Below are 22,987 nucleotides of genomic sequence, written 5' to 3' on the forward strand. Positions count from 1 at the left end.
ATCCTGTAACAGCATTCCTGCTGGCAAAGACTCCAGGTTGGAGAGTCTGCAGAGGTTATCCAGGCTAACCTGCCATCTGAGCAAGAGAAGATCCAGCCTCTGAAATCTTCCAGCAATGGGTACTCACCACCCTCCCAGGGGACTCCATCACCGTCGGTGTGCAGTTCCCTTAACGTGCCATATTCTCTCTCTCACATCACCCTCATCTGACTAAATCTTTAACTCCTATTCAGCAATTGAGATTCAACTCAAAGTTTATCTCTTCCATAAGCCCTCTGTAACCTCTCAAGGCAAGATTAGATGCCTCTTCAGGCTCCCCTAACCCTCCTCAGAGTAGTTTCTACACTGTAGATATCTATAGTGTATATCTATACATCCCTTTCCTCCTAAGATTCAATACTCTCTGCTCCCCTGCCCACCATCCCCAATATGAAATCTATCCAAGTCTCCACTCACTGTGTTGGCAGCCAAATCATACTTGACTCCTAACTGGCTTGTGGTCAACCAGACAAGCAGCCCTCCTCCTCACCCCTGTCCTCCGCCTACAATGCTCTCAAATAAAAGACTCAAGGATTATAAGTAAATGTATATTACATTTCACATGTATATTTCAGGTCATCATTACCCCCTCCAGAGGCCCTTTTGACAGCAGTTTGATTTTTGTCACAGGCAATCTTCCTTCCCAGCTAAGTGTTATCCTTGATCTGACAAAAAGGCTGGGTCCAACACGAGGCCAGGCCTGAAGGCCCTTTTTAAGCTTGACACTGATCTCATGAGGAGGCCTGGGCTCCAGGTGAGGAGAAACCATCCTCATCTGTGGCCACGACACCTGACAGTCTGCAGGTACTGAACACACACCATTTTTCCTATTGATTTCAGTATTTCCTCCATAAATCTTCCTAAGAATGCTGCCTATTGGGGCAACCCCGGGTGGCTCAGCGGTTTAGCGCCGCCTTCAGCCCAGGGCGTGATCCTGGAGACCCGGGATTGAGTCCCACATCAGGCTCTGTGCATGGAGCCTGCTTCTCCCTCTGCCTGTGTCTCTGCCTCTCTCTCCCTCTCTTTCTCTCTCTCTGTCTCTTATGAATAAGTAAATAAAATCTTTAAAAAAATGCTGCCTATGAAGGGCAACTACATTAATCAGTAGTGAAAGGTCCCAATGTGGTTTGGTATGGGTGGAAGAGGTCTAGAGAACTGTAAAGTAGATCATTAGTCAGTTAGTCATTAGTCAGTTGTGGAGTGAGGAGTTAGTCATTAGTCAGTTGTGGAGTGAGGTGGAGAACTGACCTTGTGCCAGGAAAAGTGAGTCTACACAAAGAGTTCCACTGGAGGTCTCCTGCATGCCAAGCATTGTGAGCATTCCACATCTAGTTACCCCTTATTTCAACCCTAAATCAGCTAATTACTACTATTTAACTTGTAAGGAACCTAAAGCTAGGTGATTGCCCAAGATTGCATAGCTAGTGACTGAGAATAAACCCAGGCATTTCTGACTCTAGAGGTGTATCTGTCACACAATGTTGTTTTTGTTTTTGTTTCATTTCCCAAATAGTCCCATAGTACAACTAGAGAAAGATCTAAAATGTCCCATAGCAAGAAACCCACAGGAACAGTGACCCACTACCTTCTTCCAAAGGGCTGAATGATGGAATAAAGGAGCATGCCCAGCCCTGGGCCCTTAAGCACTGTCCCAAGCCCAAGCACCTTGGTGAAGAAGCTTCATGGCCATGCTGTCCAGTTCTTGCTCTGACGTGTTCTTCAGCTGCACTAAAGAAAGGAGGCTCAGTAGCAATGGCAGGTTCCCTGAGGCTGTGAGGAACAAGGAGGGCTGATCAGGAGACCTGATACTCAGATCACCCCAAGGTCGGACAGATACCCTACCCCTTTGTAAATATTTGTCGGGATTCACTCCTACTTCCTGCCTTCTTCTTTGGGCACAGGGGCAACTGACATATTGAGTGGCAACTCTGGGTTGGGTACCAGAAATTTGATATCTCAATCCCCCTTGTGAAATAGGGATTATTTCTATTTTGTAGTTAAGAAAACAGGCTGAGAGGCTGAGTTACTTCTCTAAGCTCCCACAGCCAGTTAGTAGCAGGGCCAGGACTTGAACCTAAATCTGAGTTCAACGTCCACATTTTTTCAATTTTGTTTCCACGAAATCTCATAGTTTTTATACATTATTATCGGTTAGACAGGACTTATCCTTTCCTGAAATGGAAGGACTCATCTCCTCCAGACACCCTTAAATCTACCTCCAAACTTCCATCCTCAGTCAGGACTAGATCAAGTGAACCATAGTTCTCCTCCCACTTCCTCTTAATTGCTTGGAAATTTTAAAATTCAACTTTTTAAAAATAGGAAAAGAGAACCCAATGCCAATCTTTTCAGTGTCTTTTTACTGTACCAAACATCAAACTTCTTTGACTCTAAGGAGTCCCATTCCAGATTTAGAAACTATCCTTCTGTATCTCACTGGCAGCTTCTAAGACATTTCAGATCCACTCCTGTGCACTGCTGCTGCCTTCCTGGCCTCCCCCTTATTTCCCTCTTTCTTCTTCCCAACTGGAGGTTACCATTCTTGTGACAAACAGCTCTAAGCACATGCCATGCAGGGTGGGGACATGCATGCATACACTGAACACACCCACCTATGCTAAACAGAGACATTAAACATAAACATATGTAAAACACACACACACACACACACACACACACACACACACACCCCAAATATGCTGAGTGCTCACTCTTTGATGAGAGGAAGGAGGTAAAGTTTAGCTTGATGCCACACTGGCCTGACTTTTATTTTGCAAAGAAAACTGATTCTTTCTCCTAGAGCAGACTTCATCAGGGCAGAGATGCCCACTCCTGAGTTTCAGGTCAAAACATGCCCCACAGCTGCAGACTGACCTTCTGAGGGAGAGGCCCCATGTTCCACCAATAGATGCTGTAGGATCAGCAGGAAGTGGCCTCGGATGAGACCACCCACTTCAACATCCTCATTCCTCCTCAAAAACATTCTTAGGACAATTAGTACCTTGTGGGCTGTGTCCACTGAGCTGGAATAGATGAGATCCTGAGCAGGAGAAAGGAAGCCAGATCTCAGAGAATATCATAATTGGGACAGTGAAGAAGACAGAGACTGGGGAAGGACCCAGGATGATGGTGTCATAAAATATGGGGAAGGGAGTGGTCCCTTACTTGACACCTGTTATGTACTAATCTGCTGAACAGGTCCATCCTAAATAGGAAGAAACAGCCTCAGAGAGATTATGTGGTGTGCCAAAGGTCACATAACCCAGTAAGTGGCACAGCTAAGATTTGAATCTCCTACCTCCAAGTCCAAATATCTTTCTACTTTCCAGGATGCCTTTCTCTGACAAATATAAGTTTTAGGGTCAAGAAGAGGTTTTTTCAGGACAGAGGACCTGAATGTGCCTTAAGGGAGGAAAAGAGAGGGAGGTGGTGATGTCACAAGGCAGGAAAAGGATAGGTTAGGACAGATTCAGGGCACAGGAAGGGAAGCAAAGACCAGGTCAGGCCCCTTCTCTTCCATGGCATCTGGCTATTTCTGCCCCAAGCTGTAAAGGCCTTGGGTTCAGAAAGTAGGAAAGGACATCACTTTTTATTTGCTCTCAGAGTTATTTTAATGAGTATATGTTAAAGGCAAAGCCAGTCAGAAGTCACACCAGAGACTATCCTACTGATAGCTCCTGGCACCTACCAGCTCAGACAAGCCAATTCCTTTGGACAGGTTAACATGCTGAGTGCTATGAATCCAAGGTCACACACAGACTCCCTTTCCAGGGAGGACAGCTGACACATAGAGACATGGCTACAGGGCACCCAGCTAGACAACTCCAGATGTGCTGATCACTGAGTGACACATGGGCATCAGGGCTTGGCTCTTCACAAACGTCCATAGCTGCCAGAGAAACAACTATAAATCAACAGCAACTGCTCAATCAGGCACTGTAATGTATTCAAATTGTAGCTGTATGTTTGCTGATACATTATCTGTATCTTCCTAATAACTCTTCCAGGTAGATGTCACCCTAATTTTTCAAATGAGTAAATTAAATGGTCTGCCTATTAAGACAGCAGTGGCACTGTAAATTCTACTACACTATGAGTTAATGAAAAATACTGATAAGATTGGCTTCATCTTTGTCACCTTGCAGGGACTCAGAAAACATCTCTGGAAGGAAAGGATCACAGAACAGGAGGGCTAGAGAGACTACTGGTTCATTTACATCAACCCTTTTACTTTACAGGGTATGAGGCTGAAGCCCAGAGGAAGCATGATTTGCCCAAAGTCAAACCAATTTCCTGATCCTGCTTCATCACCAGCACTTGGCTGCCTAACCAAAGACCTAGTCCTGCAGAATCCTGAGTTAAATCTTAATAGTCCAAAAGAAAGAGAGCTACTCAGCCTTTGGTGGCTATGGTAAATGCAGGGGCGGGGGGTGGGGGGGGGATGAGTTGCACCCCACTGTGTGGGTCAGTGGGGAAAGCTCTGGGTGGAACATGGCCCAGCTCCTGCCCAGAGCTGTCCAGAATTTTCTGGGGTTGGATCAACTAGGGTGACGTGGCCAAGGAGGGAACAAACAGAGCTTCTGTGACATTACCGTTTTTCATATTTAAACAACCTACATGAAAGACCACCCATTGATAAGAGTGGCAATTAACACATTTGTTTTCAGCTGTTAATTACCCATGTCAAAAACAGAAATTGGTACCAACATATATTTTAAGACTCTTCCCCTCCTGTGGCTAGAAGTTGGGGAGAAATGGTAAGAATTATATATATAAACAGACAGCAAAGTTGTTCCTTGCTATTCTTTTTCACCACTGATGTTTCCAGGATCCAATTTAGTGAAAATCTCATTAACTTCAGGCTCCAATCACAGTCATGATCCTTATAAGTTACATGACCTTGAACAATTCAATACGCTGTTCTGAGATCAACATTCTCTGATTCAGAGTTAGTCAATGATCAGTGAATGATATCCTATGGTGTATAGAATAGCAAGAGTGTCCCTACGTATTCTTTCCACATATTATTCCCATATATTTATCCACGTGTTATCTCTACTTTATACACAAGGAAACCAAAGCTCAGAAAAGTCTTCATCTTCCTGGGTCTCTACATCGGATCCAGCCCTAAGGATAGATCCTTCCTGTTGAACTCTAGGCCAGCAAAAGTACAAGGCTCCTTCTCTGCCCACGAAGGAGGGGTGGTGTGTGGTTCACATTCAAGGACAAAAACTGAGTCACCAACAACAAAGGGTGGGGCACCTGCTCAGCTTCCCCGACACAGGGTCTATCTGAGGATTTGGTCTCTCGAGATTCATTTTCTATTTGGCCTTTTTAAGTACTTATGTTCCTTAAAGCTAGTAGCCTAAGATAAGTCTTCAACCAGGGAGGGATCTTAACCCTAGAAAAACCCAGACTGAAAAAGAAAACTTAGGGGAGGAAGATAATGAGCTCCGTTTTAGACAGAAATGTCTAATAGTTAGCTCTATGGAGCTAGAGCTCAGGAGAAAAGTCACGGAGAAAGAGATTTAAGTCATCAGCATATAGCAGGAGGCAACCAAATCCATGAGAATTATTGACACAGCCTAGAAAGAAGAAACTGAATAAAAAGAGAGCCTAGGAAAAAAACTTTGAGGAACAATCAACTTTCAAGCACTAGCCAGAAAGAAAACTGTAAGAGACTGAGAGACGCACCAATAAAGGTAAAAGAAAAATTAAGGGAGTTCGTATTGCCAAAACCAAGAATGTGCCAATAAAAAGTGGACAATTGTCAAAAAATAACAGGTCATGTAAGATGAGAAAAAGTCCACTGTAAGTAGTCACAAGAACATTGCTGTTGATCTTGGTAAGAATGGTTCAAGTGTCAATGGAGGCAAATGCCAATAAGTGAGGGAATAAAAAATGACAATTTTGAGAGCTAGAAAACTACTTCTAGGAATTTGACTGTAAAGGGAAGGACAAAAACATGGAAAGGGTTAGGAGGGCAAGGACCAGGGAGAGTCTGGGTCCGAGTAGAAGATAACCAGAATAACCAGGAGTAAGTCTATAGGAACTTAGACTTGCCTACCACTCCCACAGCCCACGGTCATGATCTGAGATTTTTTTTTCTAGTCTCACCATTCTTTGATTTTCTCCTTCCAGTGATGCTTTAAAAGTCTCTACAAGGTTACAGATGAAACAAGCATCTGTGATTTCCTCAACGGCAAGGACCAACCATATCTGAATTATCTTTGTATCTCAATATCTAGGGCCTAATAATAAAAACCAAATAAATACATGATAAAAGAAAAAGTGAAAACTAAACTCAGGGCTTCTAAAAACCTGCTCATTCCTATCTTTCTCCAATCTCAATTCATGGTGAAATACCCTCCATGCTCCAAAATCACACCAGACCACTCATTCACTGTCCCTGAATCGCAATAAGCACTTGGATGCTTACTGTGCTGGCCTAGCAGGATTCTCCCCCAACACTTTAACTTATCAAATCTTTTGCAATATATGACAGAAATGACACCCTTCTAACCTCCCTGCCACCCAAGCATTCTGCCTGACTTTTATTGCCACACTGTTATGACAGGTATGTTTGGTTTATTGTGTCTGATTCCCTCCCTGGCCCATAAGGCAGGTTGTAGGTCCAGTTCCTCCCTATACCCTCCCTGCTCAAATAGACAGCTCTCCTGTTATATAGGACACTGGATCAGGATTTATTTCTCTCTTGTTCTCAGAATTAGCTCAGTTTCCTGGGAAGAACATTAGACAGGGAGTCAAAATCTGGGTTTTAATCTCAACTTTTGTGACCTATGGAAAATTTTCCTAAACCTATTTCTTCATTTGTTTAAAGAGAAAAAAAAATATTTCAGAAGATCTGCTTTTTTTTTGAGACTTTGTCTAGAACCCTAATTCAAAGGGTCAAATATTTATAAGTACCTACTGTGTATGAGAAACCAACCCTGAATGCTTCATCTGGCAAAGAAAATCCAGTATCTCACTTTGTCCATTGTTACTTTCCCTGGCACCCATCTTGCCTTCCTCCTCTATGAACTGATAATTTATTTTTAACCCATTGTTTCTCCTTCCTTGCTCCTCCAAGAAAGAATTTGAGTCAAAGACTGAATGCAGCCCCTATCAAGCCAACACACATGACCTCACAAGATGACAGATCTCCAGGGTGGACGGTGAAGATTTAAGTTTGAGGGGGATGTGTATGCATGCATTTGTGAATATGGACATTAGTACGTACCTAAGGAAGTGAGGTATACAACATGAAGGTGTTATTTCTACCACAGTCACTCTAATAGTCCAACAGAAAACACTCTAAGACTCTCTATGTTTACAATAAATAAATAAATAAATAAATAAATAAATAAATAAATCTTTTTTAAAAGGCGGGGGGGGGGGGGGAATCCCTGGGTGGCTCAGTGGTTTGGCGCCTGCCTTTGGCCCAGGGTGCGATCCTGGAGTTCCACGATTGAGTCCCACATCGGGCTCCCGACATGGAGCCTGCTTCTCCCTCCTCCTGTGTCTCTGCCTCTCTCTCTATGTCTATCATAAATAAATAAATAAATCTTAGAAAGAAAGAAAGAAAGAAAGAAAGAAAGAAAGAAAGAAAGAAAGAAGAAAGAAAGAAAAAAGAAAGAAAAGAAAGAAAAAAAGAAAGAAAGAAAGAAAGAAAGAAAAGAAAAAAGGAAAGAAAAGAAAGAAAAGAAAAGAAAAGAAAAGAAAAGAAAAGAAAAGAAAAGAAAAGAAAAGAAAAGAAAAGAAAAGAAAAGAAAACACTCTAAGAAACCATGTTTGTTGATGATTAAGAACATTGTCCAGGAAAGGACAAAGTTGGTGAGCTGGCATTGAAAGCAGTGGTTTGTTGTTTTTTGTTTTTTTTTTAAGATTTTATTTATTCATAGAGACAGAGAGAGGCAGAGACACAGGCAGAGGGAGAAACAGGCTCCACGCAGGGAGCCTCACGTGGGACTGGATAACAGGTCTCCAGGATCACACCCCAGGCCGCAGGCGGCGCTAAACCGCTGTGCCACAGGGGCTGCCCGAAAGCAGTGGTTTTAAACTAAGTGTCTCCTATGCTGCTGTGCTGTGGTCAGTTTGGCACCTGCCACTAGTAGTCACTCACTAAATACAAAGTGTCAAATGGTGCAAATGATTTTCTTTTTAAAATAAATAAATTATAGCAGTTACTTCTGTAATAAAATAATGTCACTTTCATTAATTCAGTTTCTTGAGTGGATGAAGAAAAGATAACACTAAAGCTAGCATATTAGAAACTCCAGACAACAGGCAGCTGATTTATCTGATATACCTGATAGAAATTATAGGAATGTCTTAATTCATAAAAAAAAGTGCTAGAATTTCTGACAATTCTGGATTTGCCCAAGGGAGTGCACTGCATATATAACATTATCCTGTGAGTTATGGCAAAAAAGAGGCCTGGATCCTCTACAATCAGCCATCTCCATGCCCCAAGGATCTCCTCTGATATTCAATCCTTGTTAGTAGAATCTGCTTGAAAAAAGACAGGGAGGTGAGAGGGAATGGTGACTGAGGTCAGCATTTCATAGTTCTATCTCCTGAGAAATACAGAGGGACAGATCTCTCAGTAAGCAGCCCTCCATCAGACTTAGAAAATTCTGAGTATGGATTTATAGAAACCAGGCACCTGCCAGCCAAAAGGACCTCCCATTCACATGGAAACAGCAATAAATCTGGAAGCAGGCAGAAGCAACTGTAGTTGCGTCTGACCTCAGTAAACCAACTCCCAGAGAGAGCCCCACCACCTATGAATGCAGAAAGGAGGAAGAGGTCACCTACTAGCAAAATGAGCAGGATGCTGGGGCTGCTTCTGAGCATGTGGAATAGGGCTGCTAAGCTGGCAGGAAGGGGGGACTGCCCAGCAGAGGGGACATCATCCAGCTCCTCATAGCTGCTCTCTTCCCAGGAGAACCAAAGTTCCAGGACACGGTGCCCAAACCTACTCATCAGCTCAGGATACGACAGGAAGAACTTGAGCAGGAGGGGATGGTGAGTGTAAACCAGGCGTAGGTCTGGGATGTCCTCTAAAAATTTTCTGATGGCACTGACCACAGCCTAGAAAGAGAGAGAGAGAGAGAAGAAAGAAAAGAAAGAAAAGGAAAGAAAGAGAAAGAAAGAAGAAGAAAGAAAGAAAAGAAAGAAAGAAAGAAAGAAGAAAAGAAAAGAAAAGAAAAGAAAAGAAAAGAAAAGAAAAGAAAGAAAGAAAGAAAGAAAGAAAGAAAGAAGAAATTAAATAAATCTTGCAGAGGACCCAAAGAGCCCAACAAACATAGCCAAGATGTAAGTGGGAAAAATGTATTTGGCATCTCAGTACTCTAGGACATCTTCAGTGGCTCAACCAGTGCCCTCTGGTGAGAAGAAAACTCATTGTGCTTACCTTGTAACAGTGGTTCTCAAATTAGAGTGATTTTGTTCCACAGGAGATTTTTAGAAATGTCTACAGACATTTTTTATTTTCTTGATTTAGGGAGTGCTACTGGCATCTAGTGGGAGAGAGCAGGGATGCCGCTGAATATCCCACAATGCACAGGACAGCCTCCCACAGAAAAGAATTATGTTGTGCAAAATGTTAATAGCACCAAGGCTGAGAAACCCAGCTCTATAATGATACTTACCACGGTGTGCTGTAATTATCAGTGTACGTGTCTACCTCCCATACTAGACTTGCGCTGCTTGAGGGAACAGACTGATGCAGATTAATCTGTGCACCGGGCATAGGACCTGGCACAGAGGCGGCAAAGGGTATATGTGTTGAATCATTTATTAACCCTCAAAAACCCATCTCTTCCCATTGCACATATAGCAAAGCTTAGTCCTTAATATGCTATTATAAAAGTTTTATAGTTTGGGCTGTTTCATTAGGTCTGATCCTTTTTTTTTTTTTTTAGATTTTTGTTTTTATTTATTTATTCATGAGAGACACAGACAGAAAGAGAGGCAGAGACACAGGCAGAGGGAGAAGCAGGCTCCATGCAAGGAGCCCGACGTGGGACTCGATTCCGGGTCTCCAGGATCAGGCCCTGGGCTGAAGGCGGCACTAAACCGCTGAGCCACCCAGGCTGCCCAGGTCTGATCCATTTTGAATTAAATTTTGTGTACACTGGGACGCCTGGGTGGCCCAGTGATTGACAGTGTGACTTTGGCTTGGGCCATGATCCTGGGGTCCTGAGATTGTCCTGCATCGGGCTCTCCATAGGGAGCCTGCTTCTCCCTCTGCCTGTCTCTGCCTCTCTGTGTGTCTCTCATGAATAAATAAAAATATTTTAAAATAATAATAATTTTTAGGTATACTAGGAGATAAAGGTCCAACTTCATTCTTTTGCATGTGGACATCCAGTTGTCCTAGCACTATTTGTTACAAAGACTGTTCTCCCACTGAATTGTCTTGGCATCCTTATAAAAAAAATATGTGGGTTTATTTTTGGAATGCCAATTCTATTCCATTGATCTAGATGACTATCCTTATGTCAGAAACCCAGTCTTGATTATTCTAGTATTTTTTTAAAGGAAAACTATTGATCACTATTTACCAGGATTCACAATAAACAATATATAGTTGGTGATTCTTTTTTAAAACCACTCAAATGAAATATGAGTAACTTTTTTTTAAAAGCCATACATTTAATGTATATAATTTGATGAGTTTGATTCATTTAGAATTTTTTGTGTCCTTCTTAAATTTATAGTCCTGTGGTTCTTAGAAAAGATTTTTTTTCACTTGTGTTCTTATGGCAGTTTCCAACATTGTTTTATTGTTGTGGATTTGGAGATTATGAAAAAATTTTCCCCCTCTAATGTACTGGAAGGAGTAGTAGAATTAGAAAGTTTGTAACCATTAGGATATGGACAGATTTGGGCAAGAATCCTCAATAAATGTTAAAAATGTTAAATATATATACAGTTGGAAAACATTCTGATTACTACAAAGTTATTGTTTTTCCTAGCTTCTGCTGAACCAGTAACCGAAATACTGAGAAAATTGAGCCTACATGCAATGAATGAGTTGGGGTAAAGAAAAAACATACAGGTCAGGAATTTAGATTACAGCAGTTTGTTCACTCATTTATTCCAGCAGATCCTAAACTGCCAATATCTCTAACAATCTAATTATGATTATGTTTCCATGAATGAAATCTTAGATATTGGGATGTCTGGGTGGCTCAGCAGTTGAGCACCTGCCTTTGACTCAGGGCGTGATCCTGGAGGGTCCTACATTAGGCTTCCTGCATGGAGCCTGCTTCTCCCTCTGCCTGTCTCTCTCTGTGTCTCTCATGAATAAATAAATAAAATCTTAAAAAAAAAAAAAGTCTTAGATATTCCATGAATCATGACCTTTTAGCCAAAACAGCACAGGGCTTTCAACTTCTTGAAAAGGAATGGTTTACTAAAAGGATCCTTTAAATGTCCATTTAACTAAGTTTTGCTCACCTAATTGAAACACACCAGGACTTGTCTAGTTTTCTTATCTGAGTGGGGAGGTTGTGATAAAATTTTCCTCCCAGGGGTTTTGCAAATAAAGTTGCATTCACATAACTATAGATACAGATATGGATTCTGATATGGCTGCTTTTAAATTGTCCAATTTAGGGATCCCTGGGTGGCGCAGTGGTTTAGCACCTGCCTTTGGCCCAGGGTGCAATCCTGGAGACCCAGGATCGAATCCCACGTCGGGCTCCCGGTGCATGGAGCCTGCTTCTCCCTCTGCCTGTGTCTCTGCCTCTCTCTCTCTCTCTGTGTGTGACTATCATAAATTAAAAAAAAAAAAAATTTTTTTTTAAATAAATTGTCCAATTTAAATTGTTTACATTATATTTAAATTGCCCAATTAACTACAAAATTTGGAAGGTTAAGGTTTCAGGAAAATTTTCAATTTAACTTTAAGTGATTTATTTCTTAGTTTGCTGAAAATGATGGCATTCCAGAAACATGGGCTTATCCATGTTTATGAAATGTTCTTTTTGTTTTGGTAAATGTGAAAGAATGAAAGAAAGCCAGAGAAAGAGACTGGAAGGAAGAAAGGAAGGAGAGAGAGAGAGAGAGAGAGAGAGAGAGAGAGAGATAAGGAAACTATTTAAGTATGTAATTTAATGTATACACACACAAAAAAAAACCCAAGTAAACAAAAAGCCCAGAATTGTCCTTAGGCATATGGGAAGTAAACACAAATTCTGATTCAGTAACAACTATGAAGATTTCCCCCAACACTTAGAAAAGGTGTTCTTGAATGCAGGGAAATAATATACCATAGTCTCAAATATTCTTTTTTTTTTTTTTTTTTTTAAGATTTTATCTATTTATTCATGAAAGACAGAGAGGCAGAGACACAGGCAGAGGGAGAAGCAGGCTCCCTGCAGGGAGCCCGATGTAGGACTCGATCCCAGGACTCTGGGATCATGCCCTGAGCCAAAGGCAGACACTCAACCACTGAGCCACCCAGGTGCCTTGCAAATATTTTCTGATAAAGGAGGCAACTACAGGAAACTTATTTGTTCAGTGTAACTAGTGCTATAGATGCAAAAGAACCCTAACAACTCCCCCAATACTACTTCAAAACCAACCTAACTGGTTTTTCATTAGAATGTTATTTCTTCACACTAATAAAAAACCAAGACCCACATATATATACACATATATATACATGTACATATAAATTATATACGTATATATAAAGCAATATAACAATTATGGAACTTCACTTTCTGGCCAAGAATCCCAAGTTAGTCTCTCTTCAAAAAAAGCAATTACAATTTAAGAATACTTCATATTTGCCTCTTTTGCCAGCACCATGTCTGCCTCATCTGAATCTTTCCATTTCATGAGAACCATGAATTCTCCCCCTGCTGTCTAGCAGATTATTCATTCAGATCAAGACCTCTGGCAAAGCCTCTTAGTTTATCAGCAGCATCTTTTCTTCTCTGATTTGCTATCATCAGATTCACTCTCAGATAAAGATTTTCTTTTTGTACCATCTTTTTCTTTACCAGCTTTTTGAGAATTGAGAAATGTTTCAGTTAATTCTGGACAATCTAAATTTTCTTCCAGGGGATCCCTGGGTGGCGCAGCGGTTTAGCGCCTGCCTTTGGCCCAGGGCGCGATCCTGGAGAACCGGGATCGAATCCCACATCAGGCTCCCGGTGCATGGAGCCTGCTTCTCCCTCCGCCTGTGTCTCTGCCTCTCTCTCTCTCTCTCTCTCTCTCTCTCTGTGACTATCATAAATAAAATAAAAATTAAAAAAAAATCTAAATTTTCTTCCAATTTCCAGGTACTGTCAGCATCTGTAAATCCCTTCCACTTGAGGAAATAAATACTCTACCTTCTCATTCATTGCATTATTGTCCAGTACTGTTTCCACCACAAACTCTTCAGACTCTGCTTCTTCTACTTTGTTACTCTTTCATTCTGTTTTTTTTTCCATTTTTTGCAATGTACTCTTACTGGAGGCCATTTTTTTTTTTGGAGGCCATTTTTTATTGCAGACTTGAAGAGCTATTATTTACCACCTCCAAGCAGCTCTTCTTACATCTACAGAATCTCCCTTGATTACTCCAGTTTTGTAGTAAGTTTGAAATCAAAAAGTTTGAGTCCTCTAACTTTATTCTTTTTCTTTTTTTTTTTTTTTTTTTTTAATTTTTATTTATTTATTTTTGATAGTCACAGAGAGAGAGAGAGAGAGGCAGAGACATAGGCAGAGGGAGAAGCAGGCTCCATGCACCGGGAGCCCGGCGTGGGATTCAATCCTGGGTCTCCAGGATCGCGCCCTGGGCCAAAGGCAGGCGCCAAACCGCTGCGCCACCCAGGGATCCCCTTTATTCTTTTTCAAGACTGTTTGGTTACCTTGGGTTCCTTGCATTTCCATATGAATTGTAGGATCAGCTTGTCCATTTCAAGAAGGGAGAGAGGGAAGGAGAGAGGGAAGGAGGAAGGGAGGAAGGAAGGGAAGGAAGGGAAGGAAGGGAAGGGAGGGAGGGGCAACTGGGATTTTGATTGGGATTATGTTCAGACCAATTTGAGGATTATTGCCATTTGAACACTATTAAGTCTTCTTTTTTCCCCAGTTTTATTGAGATATAGCTGCTATATAACATTCTGTAAGTTTAACATATATGATGTAATGATTTGATAAATATATATATTGTGAAATGATCACACGTATGGCTAACATCCATCACCTCACACAGTTACAAAATCTTTTTCCTTGTGATTAAAACATTTAAGCTCTACTCTCCCAGTGATTCCCAAATATGTAAAATAGAATTGTTAACTATAGTCAGTATGTTGTACATTATATCCTAGAATTTTTTTTTTAATCTTTTAACTGGTTATGGTCTTCTGACTCATGAACATAGGATGTCTTTCTATTTGTTTAGGTCTTCTTTAATTTCTTTTAATGATGTTTTATAATGTTCAATGATCAGAAATGTACTTCTTCTGTTAAATTTATTCTAATGTATTTTATTTCTTGATGCTATTACAAATGGAATTGTTTTCTTTTTTTTAAGGTTTTATTTATTTGGAAGGAGAGGGGAGACCGAGAGAGTAACAGAGAGAGAGAGAGCACGAGGGGGGGACTGGAGTGGGCAGAAGGAAAGGGAGAAGCAGACTCCCCACAGAGCAGGGAGCCTGATGTGGAGCTTGATCCTAGAACCCTAGGATCAGAGCTAAGGCAGATGCCTAACCATCTGAGCCACCCAGGCATCTTGGAATTGTTTTCTTAAATTTATTTTTGAGCATGTTAAAGACTTAAATCTACCTTTCCAGCTTCTCTCCACTCTGTCTCTTATATGACTTAGCTAAGGCATACTAGATTAGACTAGACTAGACTTTTTCCCTTGAAGGGATAGAATAGAAAACTTCCCTACTTCTGTATCTTAATTCTCTCCTCAATGAAGCCTCTCCTGATGCCATAATCAGATACAATATCTTTCTCTGTGTGTTTTCATACCTCTTGACCAGTCCTCCAGCTCCAGGAGAGCACTCATTGCTGTTACTGCCTTCTTATAAAGAATCTTTTGGTCTCTCCTGCCAAATTGATGCTCCTTGAGGGCAGGGAACATGTTTGATTCACCCTAATCCTGACAAGAGCCCACATGGCACCTGTCAAGTGGTCAATCCACATTGGGGAGTTATTATTTAATGGGTATAGAGTTTCAGTTTTACAGGATGAAAAGAGTTCTGGACATGAATGGTGGTAGTAGTTATCCAATATTAATGTACTTAATGCCACTGAACTATACGCTAAAAATCGATAAGATGATAAATCTTGTTTGTGTTTTACTACAATAAAAAATCCTGAATAAATAATACATAAAGATAAAAAAGTAAAATTGGTTAAAAAATCAAGCTGTGATGATGTATTATCATTTATGTATTTATATATAATTTTTAAGCATGCAAAATAATGTTATATATCATTTATGTATTCAACCCTAGAGGGAAAGCCTGGAGCTCCATGGGCTCCTTTAGTTTCCACACCACCACTGGTAGATATGTAAAGAAGCCTCCCAAATCCAATCTTACCATCATGATTAGTCTTGAAACGGTCAGAACTATTCCAATCCTATCCTTTTCTCCCGTTTACATTAATCACCTCAAAAGTCCAGAACTTCTAGATGATCCCATATGGCTCAAAACATGCCCTCTTCTGTTCCCATCTCCCACTCATTCCTAGCTCCCAAGACCCTTTCACAGTGCCCTCTAGAGAAGTCACTCACAGTTATCAGCAAATTCCTTGTCCTCTGCCTCTTCTTTGAATGTTCCCTTCACCTTGTTGCTTTGATCCTCTTCCAGAAACCTGTTTTGCCTACAATCTCTCAAGCTGAGGCTATTTTTGCTCCCACCTCCCTAGTTCCTGAAACATGGCCTCTAAATTCTTTTCTCCCTTCTAATCGCTTCTATTTGCCTCAGCCAGTCATGCCCCTAGGTCCTACCATTACCAAGAACTGATGTTCCTCAATAATCCTAACTCAAGTATCCCACTTTACCACCACTCCACTATCTTTCCAGCTCATTCTCTCTACTATTTCAATACAATTCTTCAACCTCCATCAGAACCAAAAATCTTTGGAAATATCCTTTTAGGCGAGCTTGGGTGGCTCAGCGGTTTAGCGCCGCCTTCAGCCCAGGGCCTGATCCTGGAGACCTGGGATCGAATCCCACGTCAGGCTCCCAGCATGAAGCCTGCTTCTCCCTCTGCCTGTGTCTCTGCCTCTCTCTCTCTCCCTCCCGGTGTCTCTCAAGAATAAATAAAATCTTTAAAATATATATCCTTTTATTTTTTTTTTTTAATTTTTTTATTTATTTATGATAGTCACACACAGAGAGAGAGAGAGAGAGGCAGAGACATAGGCAGAGGGAGAAGCAGGCTCCATGCACCGGGAGCCTGATGTGGGATTCGATCCCGGTTCTCCAGGATCGCGCCCTGGGCCAAAGGCAAGCGCCAAACCACTGCGCCACCCAGGGATCCCTATATATCCTTTTATTCTCTTATTCTTATATCTTATAGTTCACACTGATCCATCAAGAGATTCTCTTGGCTCTAGTTTTAAAATCTATCCAGAAGATAATGCTCTTCATCACCTCCTCTACTATCTCTTGTCCAGATTATTGCTGTAGCCTCCTAACTGGTTTCTACACTTCCACCTTGTACCCTATTGGTCTATTGTCCTAGCAGTCAGAGTCATCTTTTTTAATTCAGCCATGAATCAAACCATGGGACTATATGAGATTAGCAAAGAAATAAATTTAGAGAGAAAAGCAGAGCATCAAAGACTGAGCCCTGGGGCACTACAACACTTAGAGGTCCCAATGATAAGAGAAAATCAGCAAAAAACACTAAGATATAACTGCCAGAGAGGTCGGAGGAAAATCAGGAGTACACAGCATTCTAGATGCCAAATAAAGGCAATGTTTCAAGAAGAAAGAAAGAAAGAAAGAAAGAAAGAAAGAAAGAAACAAACAAACAAACATTGTTGACAAGTCAAGTAAGGTAATGACTAAATATTGATTACTGGCTTTAGTCAAGTATCTGTTACTGGTGACAGATGTGGTAGGGGTGAAAGCCTAACTGGGGTAGGTTCAAAAGCAAATGGGAGAGCAGGAAGCATATATAAGCTTAAGGCATCTTATCAGAGTAGAAAACCCAAATTCTGCCAAAGACTACGAGGGTTATGTCAAGGACTCAGGAGCTACCCTGAATGGCTCCCACTGACTGAAGATAGGATAACAAAAGGATAATAACTACAGTAGATTGAAACATGCTAAATATTTTTAAATCCATGAGTTCATAATGACACTAAAAAAATCTCTTTGCTCCCCTTAGGGAATTCTAGACAACCAATTCCTTTTTTGTAAAAAACTGTAATTAAAAGGAAAGACTCAAATATTCAACCTATGCTTCCTATACAATCTACCATTCTGAGTAACTGAATAGTTGATAAAGGAAGCTTCTTTTTATGCAACTATCCCAGTTAATAAACAAAGACTAAATTACAGAATTAAGATAGCATTATTTTGCAACCCCTAACGAATTAATAGTAGGCAATGATCACCAATGGCTTTAAATGTCACAAAAAAAGATATAATGGGATATTTATATCTAGGTCTACTTTATTGAAAACTCATGCACTTCAACTACAACTTTCTGCTTCCATTCAAATTAAACCAGGTCTAGTTACATCATTTTTGCCTCAATAGTAATCAAAAAGAGGCAGAATTATGGGGTGCCTGGTTGGCTCAGATGGAGGAGTGTGTGACTCTTGACCTCAAGGTCATGTTTGAGCCCCAGGTTGGGTGTAGAGGTTAAATAAAATTTTTGAAAACCTTTTAAAAAGAGGAAAAATTCAGTCAGTGAAGAAAGAGTATCTTTAGGTTGAGGCTGAAGTTCCATATCTAAGGAGTAGAAGCAATATTCAATGAAAGAGGCAAAAGACTTAGTGATGAATCAGATATAGTCCTTGATCCATAAGAATTTATAAAGAATCTGGAAAGAGAAACCAACCACTATCAAAGTGCTCCAAGATCACCTGATCACCCACTTTGATAAACTGTTTATAGAAATATATACCTCACACTTTTCTCTTCCTTTTCAAACCAGAGGTGGTGCTTCTAAGAAAAGAACCTTGGGAGTTGGTCAAGTCTGAACTGGAGTCCTGGCTCCCCCATCAATTAATTGTGTAATCTAGAGAAAGTTACTTTAACCCAAGTCTTGATTTTCTTACCTGTAAAAAATGGAAATAATAATCTTCCTCTCAGGACTATTGAGAGAATTAGCTAAATTACATAGGCTCTGAACAGGTCAGCCCCCGCTCCCTCCCCATTCCACCAAGACTCCTTCTCCCTCTCTTCCTATCTCTCTCTATATATGTGCCACCATGGTCTCTCAAGGACCCATGATATAAAGGGTATAGCGGGAGAAGGAAGAGTCCCAACCATTTTGGTGCATACCTCATCTAGTGCTCTGTCTTTGTCCTGACAGAGTGAAACCAGATAGATGGAGGCTCTGAAGACCACCAGTGGAGGGCGCTCACCCTGGTCCTGCAGAGACAGGAGGAAGCTTTGCACAGCCACAAATAATTCTGCCTCTGAGACAAACCTGTCAACCAAGGAGAGTGAGTGAAAAAGACAGAAATGGCTGTCCTGCCTTGCCACATCTTCCTGCTTCCTTCTGTCCTCTGCCCCAGCATGTCCACAACCCAATGACACCTTTGCACAGAGCATGCTACATATACTTACAAAACATTGTCATACACACATAGCACATGGTTCTATGCTTTGCACAAGGCCTTGTTAGGGGCCAGAGACTCCACACTAGTAACTAGGAGGTGAAGGGTCTGCTGACTGGACTAGCACTGTTAAAGAGAATAATGCTACTTCTGGAGTTTAGGAGTCCCTTTTTTTGGCCACCAATCCATTACTCTTTATCATTAAACATTGATGTGTTCAATGGGCTACTTTCTGGGAAAGGGATACATCAATGCTTGTATGTGCAAGGGAAATGGGGGTGAGAAGGAGCCTGACTTTTTTTGGTGAAATATAAGAGACATATACCCTATTATACCTTTTGAATTTTCCACCATCACTTCACTACCTATTGAATTAAGTTCCAAAAAAATTAAACATTTTAAAATGGGTAATACTAAATAACCATAATGTCCTGGAACAGAAAAGGGACAGTAGAGGAAAAACTAGTGAAATTCAACAAGAATGCCAAAACCACTCAATGGGGGAAAAGACAAGCTTTTCAACAAATGGTCCTGGCAAAACTGGACATGCAAAAGAAAGACACTGTACCCTCACCTAACATGATATAAAAAATATTCCCCGGGACGCCTGGGTGGCTCAGCGGTTGAGTGTCTGCCTTCAGTTCAGGGCATGATACCAGGGTCCTGGGATCGAATCCTGCCTCAGGCTCCCCATGGTTAGCCTGCTTCTCCCTCTGCCCGTCTCTGCCTCTCTCTCTGTCTTTCATGAATAAATAAATAAAATATTTAAAGAAAAATATTCCCCAAATGGGTCCAGGCCTAAAACTATACAACTCTTAGAAGAAAACATAAAGCAAGAGCTTTGCAACACCAGATTTGGCAATGATTTTCTTGGATATGACATGAAAGGCATAGACAACAACCACAAAAAAAATAGACAAATTGATAGTTTTCAACCTCTGGGTATCAAAAAGTGCCATCAACAGAATGAAAAAGCAGCTCAGAGAATGGGAGAAAATATTTGCAAATCATGTATCTAATAAGGGATTAATATTCAGAATAATAGAGGACTCCTAAAACTCAGTAACAACAAAACTTGGTGATTCAAAAATGGGCAAAGGACTTGAATAGATATTTCTCCAAAGAAGGCATACAAATGTCCAATAAGCATAGGGAAAGGTATTTAACATCACTAATCACTAGAGAAATGCAAATCAAAATATGAGATAATAACCTCACACCCATTAGGATGGCCACTGTTAAAAAGCAGAAGATAACAAGCATTGGTGAGTATGTAGAGAAATTGGAACCCAGGCAGCCCTGGTGGCGCAACAGTTTGGCACTGCCTGCAGCCTGGGGTGTGATCCTGGAGACCCAGGATTGAGTCCCACATTGGGCTCCCTGCATAGAGCCTGCTTCTCCCTCTGTCTGTGTCTCTGCTCCTCTCTTTGTGCCTATGAATAAATAAAATCTTTTTTTAAAAAAAGAAAAGAAATTGGAACCCTTATACAGCATTAGCAGGAATGTGAAACAGTACAGCTGCTGTGAAAAAGAGCATGCCATTTCCTCAAAAAATTAAAAATAGAACTACCAGATGATCCAACAATCTGGGTATATACCCAGAATTGAAAACAGGGTCTCAAAGAGGTATTTGTATACCCATGTTCACAGCAGTATTATTTACAATAGCCAAAAGGTGGAAGCTGTCCACGTGTCTGTCAGACAAATCTATAAGCAAAATGTGGTATATACATATAGTGGAGCATTATTTAGCATAAAAAGGAAGGAAATTCTAACATGTTATAGCATGGATGAATCTTGAGGACACTATGTTAAATGAAATAAGCCAGTCACAAAAAGATATATATACGGCATGATTCTACTTATATGAAGCGCTTAGAATAGTGAAAATCATTGGAACAGAAAGTAGAATAGTGGTTGCTGTTGGCTGGGAAGGAGAAATGTAGAGTTATCTAACCAGTACAGAATTTTAGTTTTGCAAGATGAAAAGAATTCTGGAGATGAATAGTGGTGATGGTAGCACAACAATATTAATGTATTTAGTACTCCTGAACAGTACACTAATAATGGTTAAGATATAAATTTTATGTTTGTGTATTTTACCACAATAAAAAAAATGGAAAAAATGCCAGTGTACCAAGGTTGATGTCTTAGTACCACAGTCGTGTTAACATTAGGAGAAAATTAGTGAAGAATTCTCTATTCTTTGCAACTTTCCTATAAATCTATAATTACTCCAAAATAAAATGCTTATTTAAGAAATAAAAATAAAATAAATGATAGTTATAATATAAATATTATACAGCTACTAAAAGTATGAGGTAGATCTATTAATACAAACACTAATATGAAAAGATCTCCAAGATAAATTGCTAGATTAAAAGACAAGTTGAAGACCTTATATAATATCCCATTCTGTATATTGGAAAAAAAGAAGCATATGTTTGTTTGCTGATACACAGACAAGTTCACACAGGGTACATAACAGTAGTTAACTCTAGCAGGTGTATGGAAATGTACATTATGGACAGCCCAGGTGGCTCAGCAGTTTAGCGCCACCTTCAGCCCAGGGCCTGATTGTGGAGACCCAGGATGGAGTCCCATGTCAGGCTCCCTGCATAGAGCCTGCTTCTCCCTCTGCCTGTGTCTCTGCCTCTCTCTCTCTCTCTCTCTCTGTGTCTCTCATGAATAAATAAATAAAATATTTTTTATTTTTTATTTATTTTTTATTTTTTTTAAAGATTTTATTTATTTATTCATAGAGACAGAGACAGAGACAGAGAGAGGCAGAGACACAGGCAGAGGGAGAAGCAGGCACCATACAGAGAGCCCGACGTGGGACTCGATCCCGGGTCTCCAGGATCACGCCCCGGGCTGCAGGCGGCGCTAAACCGCTGCGCCACCGGGGCTGCCCCAATAAAATATTTTTAAAAAAAGAAATGTACTTTAACTTTATACCCAACTATTTTACTAGAATATTTACATGATTTTTAAGAAAAAACATTCTAAGAATCACATGGTCAGTAATCAAAAGAGTATGTTATTGGCATAAAACAGACACATAGACCAATGGGATAAACATACAGCCCAGAAATAATCCCATGCATATACAGTCAATTAATTTACAACAAAGGAGCCAAGAATATACAATGGGGAAAGCATAGTCTCTTCAATAAATGGTATTAAGAAAATTGCACGCCACATGGAAAAAAAAAAAGTGGTCCAATCTCTTATACCATACACAAAAATTGACTCAATGTGAATTAAAGACATGAATGTAAGACCTGCAACCATAAAACTTCTAAAAGAAAACACAGGCAGTAAGCTGCTTGACATCAGTCTTTGGGATGATTTTTTTTGGATCCTACACTGAAAGCAAAAATAAATGGGACTATTGCATTTTTTAAAGATTTATTTATTCATTTATTTGAGAGAGAGAGCAGAGTGAGTGAGAGAGAACATGAGTGGGGGGAAGGGGCAGAGGGAGAGGGAGAAGCAGACTCCCCACTGAGCAGGGAGCCTGACATAAGGCTCGACCCCAAGATCCTGGGATTATGACCCAAGCTGAGCCACCCAGGTGCCCTAAATAGAACAATTTCAAGCTAAAAAGCTTCTGCAAAGCAAAGGAACAACAAAATGAAAAGGCAATCTATTCAATAGGAGAAAAATCTCTGCAAATCATAATATCTGATAAAAAATAATATTCAAACACATAAAGAACTCATACAATTTAATAGTAAAAAAAAATTAAAAATACGTCCAATGTAAAAATGGGCAGAGGATCTAAATAGACATTTTTCCAAAGAAGACATGCAGGTGACAAACAGGTACATGAAAAGATGCTCAACATCACTAATCAGCAAGGAAACGTAAATCAAAACCACAATGAGGTATCACTTAATATCTGTTAAATGGCAATTATCAAAGAGACAAAAAACAAGTGTTGGCAAGGATGTGGAGAAAAGGGAATACGTGAGCACTGCTGGTGGGAATGTAAAATTGGTGCAGTCACTATGGAAAAGAGAATGGAGTTACCTCAAAAAATTAAAAATAGTCTATCATATGATCCAGCAATTTTACTTTTGGGTATTTATCTGAACTCAGGAAGATATCTACACCCCCATTTTCACTGCAGCACCATTTACTACGGCCATGGAAAAAAACCTAAGTGTCCACTGGTGGATGAGTA

At 40.4% G+C, this 22,987-nt stretch overlaps 1 protein-coding gene and 1 pseudogene across 1 annotated transcript in view; both read right to left on the reverse strand.

The window, feature by feature from the left end:
• MEI1 (meiotic double-stranded break formation protein 1) overlaps positions 1-22,987 on the reverse strand; it is a 73,741-nt gene that overhangs the window by 17,049 nt on the left and 33,705 nt on the right. The window contains exons 19-22 of the mRNA XM_026017401.2: positions 18,521-18,668; positions 8,857-9,132; positions 2,914-3,079; positions 1,705-1,809 (exon numbers count right to left, since the gene is read on the reverse strand). Coding sequence (XP_025873186.2) covers positions 1,705-1,809; positions 2,914-3,079; positions 8,857-9,132; positions 18,521-18,668 — 695 coding nt within the window. The remainder of the gene's footprint in view (positions 1-1,704; positions 1,810-2,913; positions 3,080-8,856; positions 9,133-18,520; positions 18,669-22,987) is intronic.
• On the reverse strand, positions 12,760-13,523 carry LOC112934017 (chromobox protein homolog 3 pseudogene; annotated as a pseudogene).

This window comes from Vulpes vulpes, chromosome 16 (assembly GCF_048418805.1).
Source record: "Vulpes vulpes isolate BD-2025 chromosome 16, VulVul3, whole genome shotgun sequence".
Taxonomy (NCBI): domain Eukaryota; kingdom Metazoa; phylum Chordata; class Mammalia; order Carnivora; family Canidae; genus Vulpes; species Vulpes vulpes.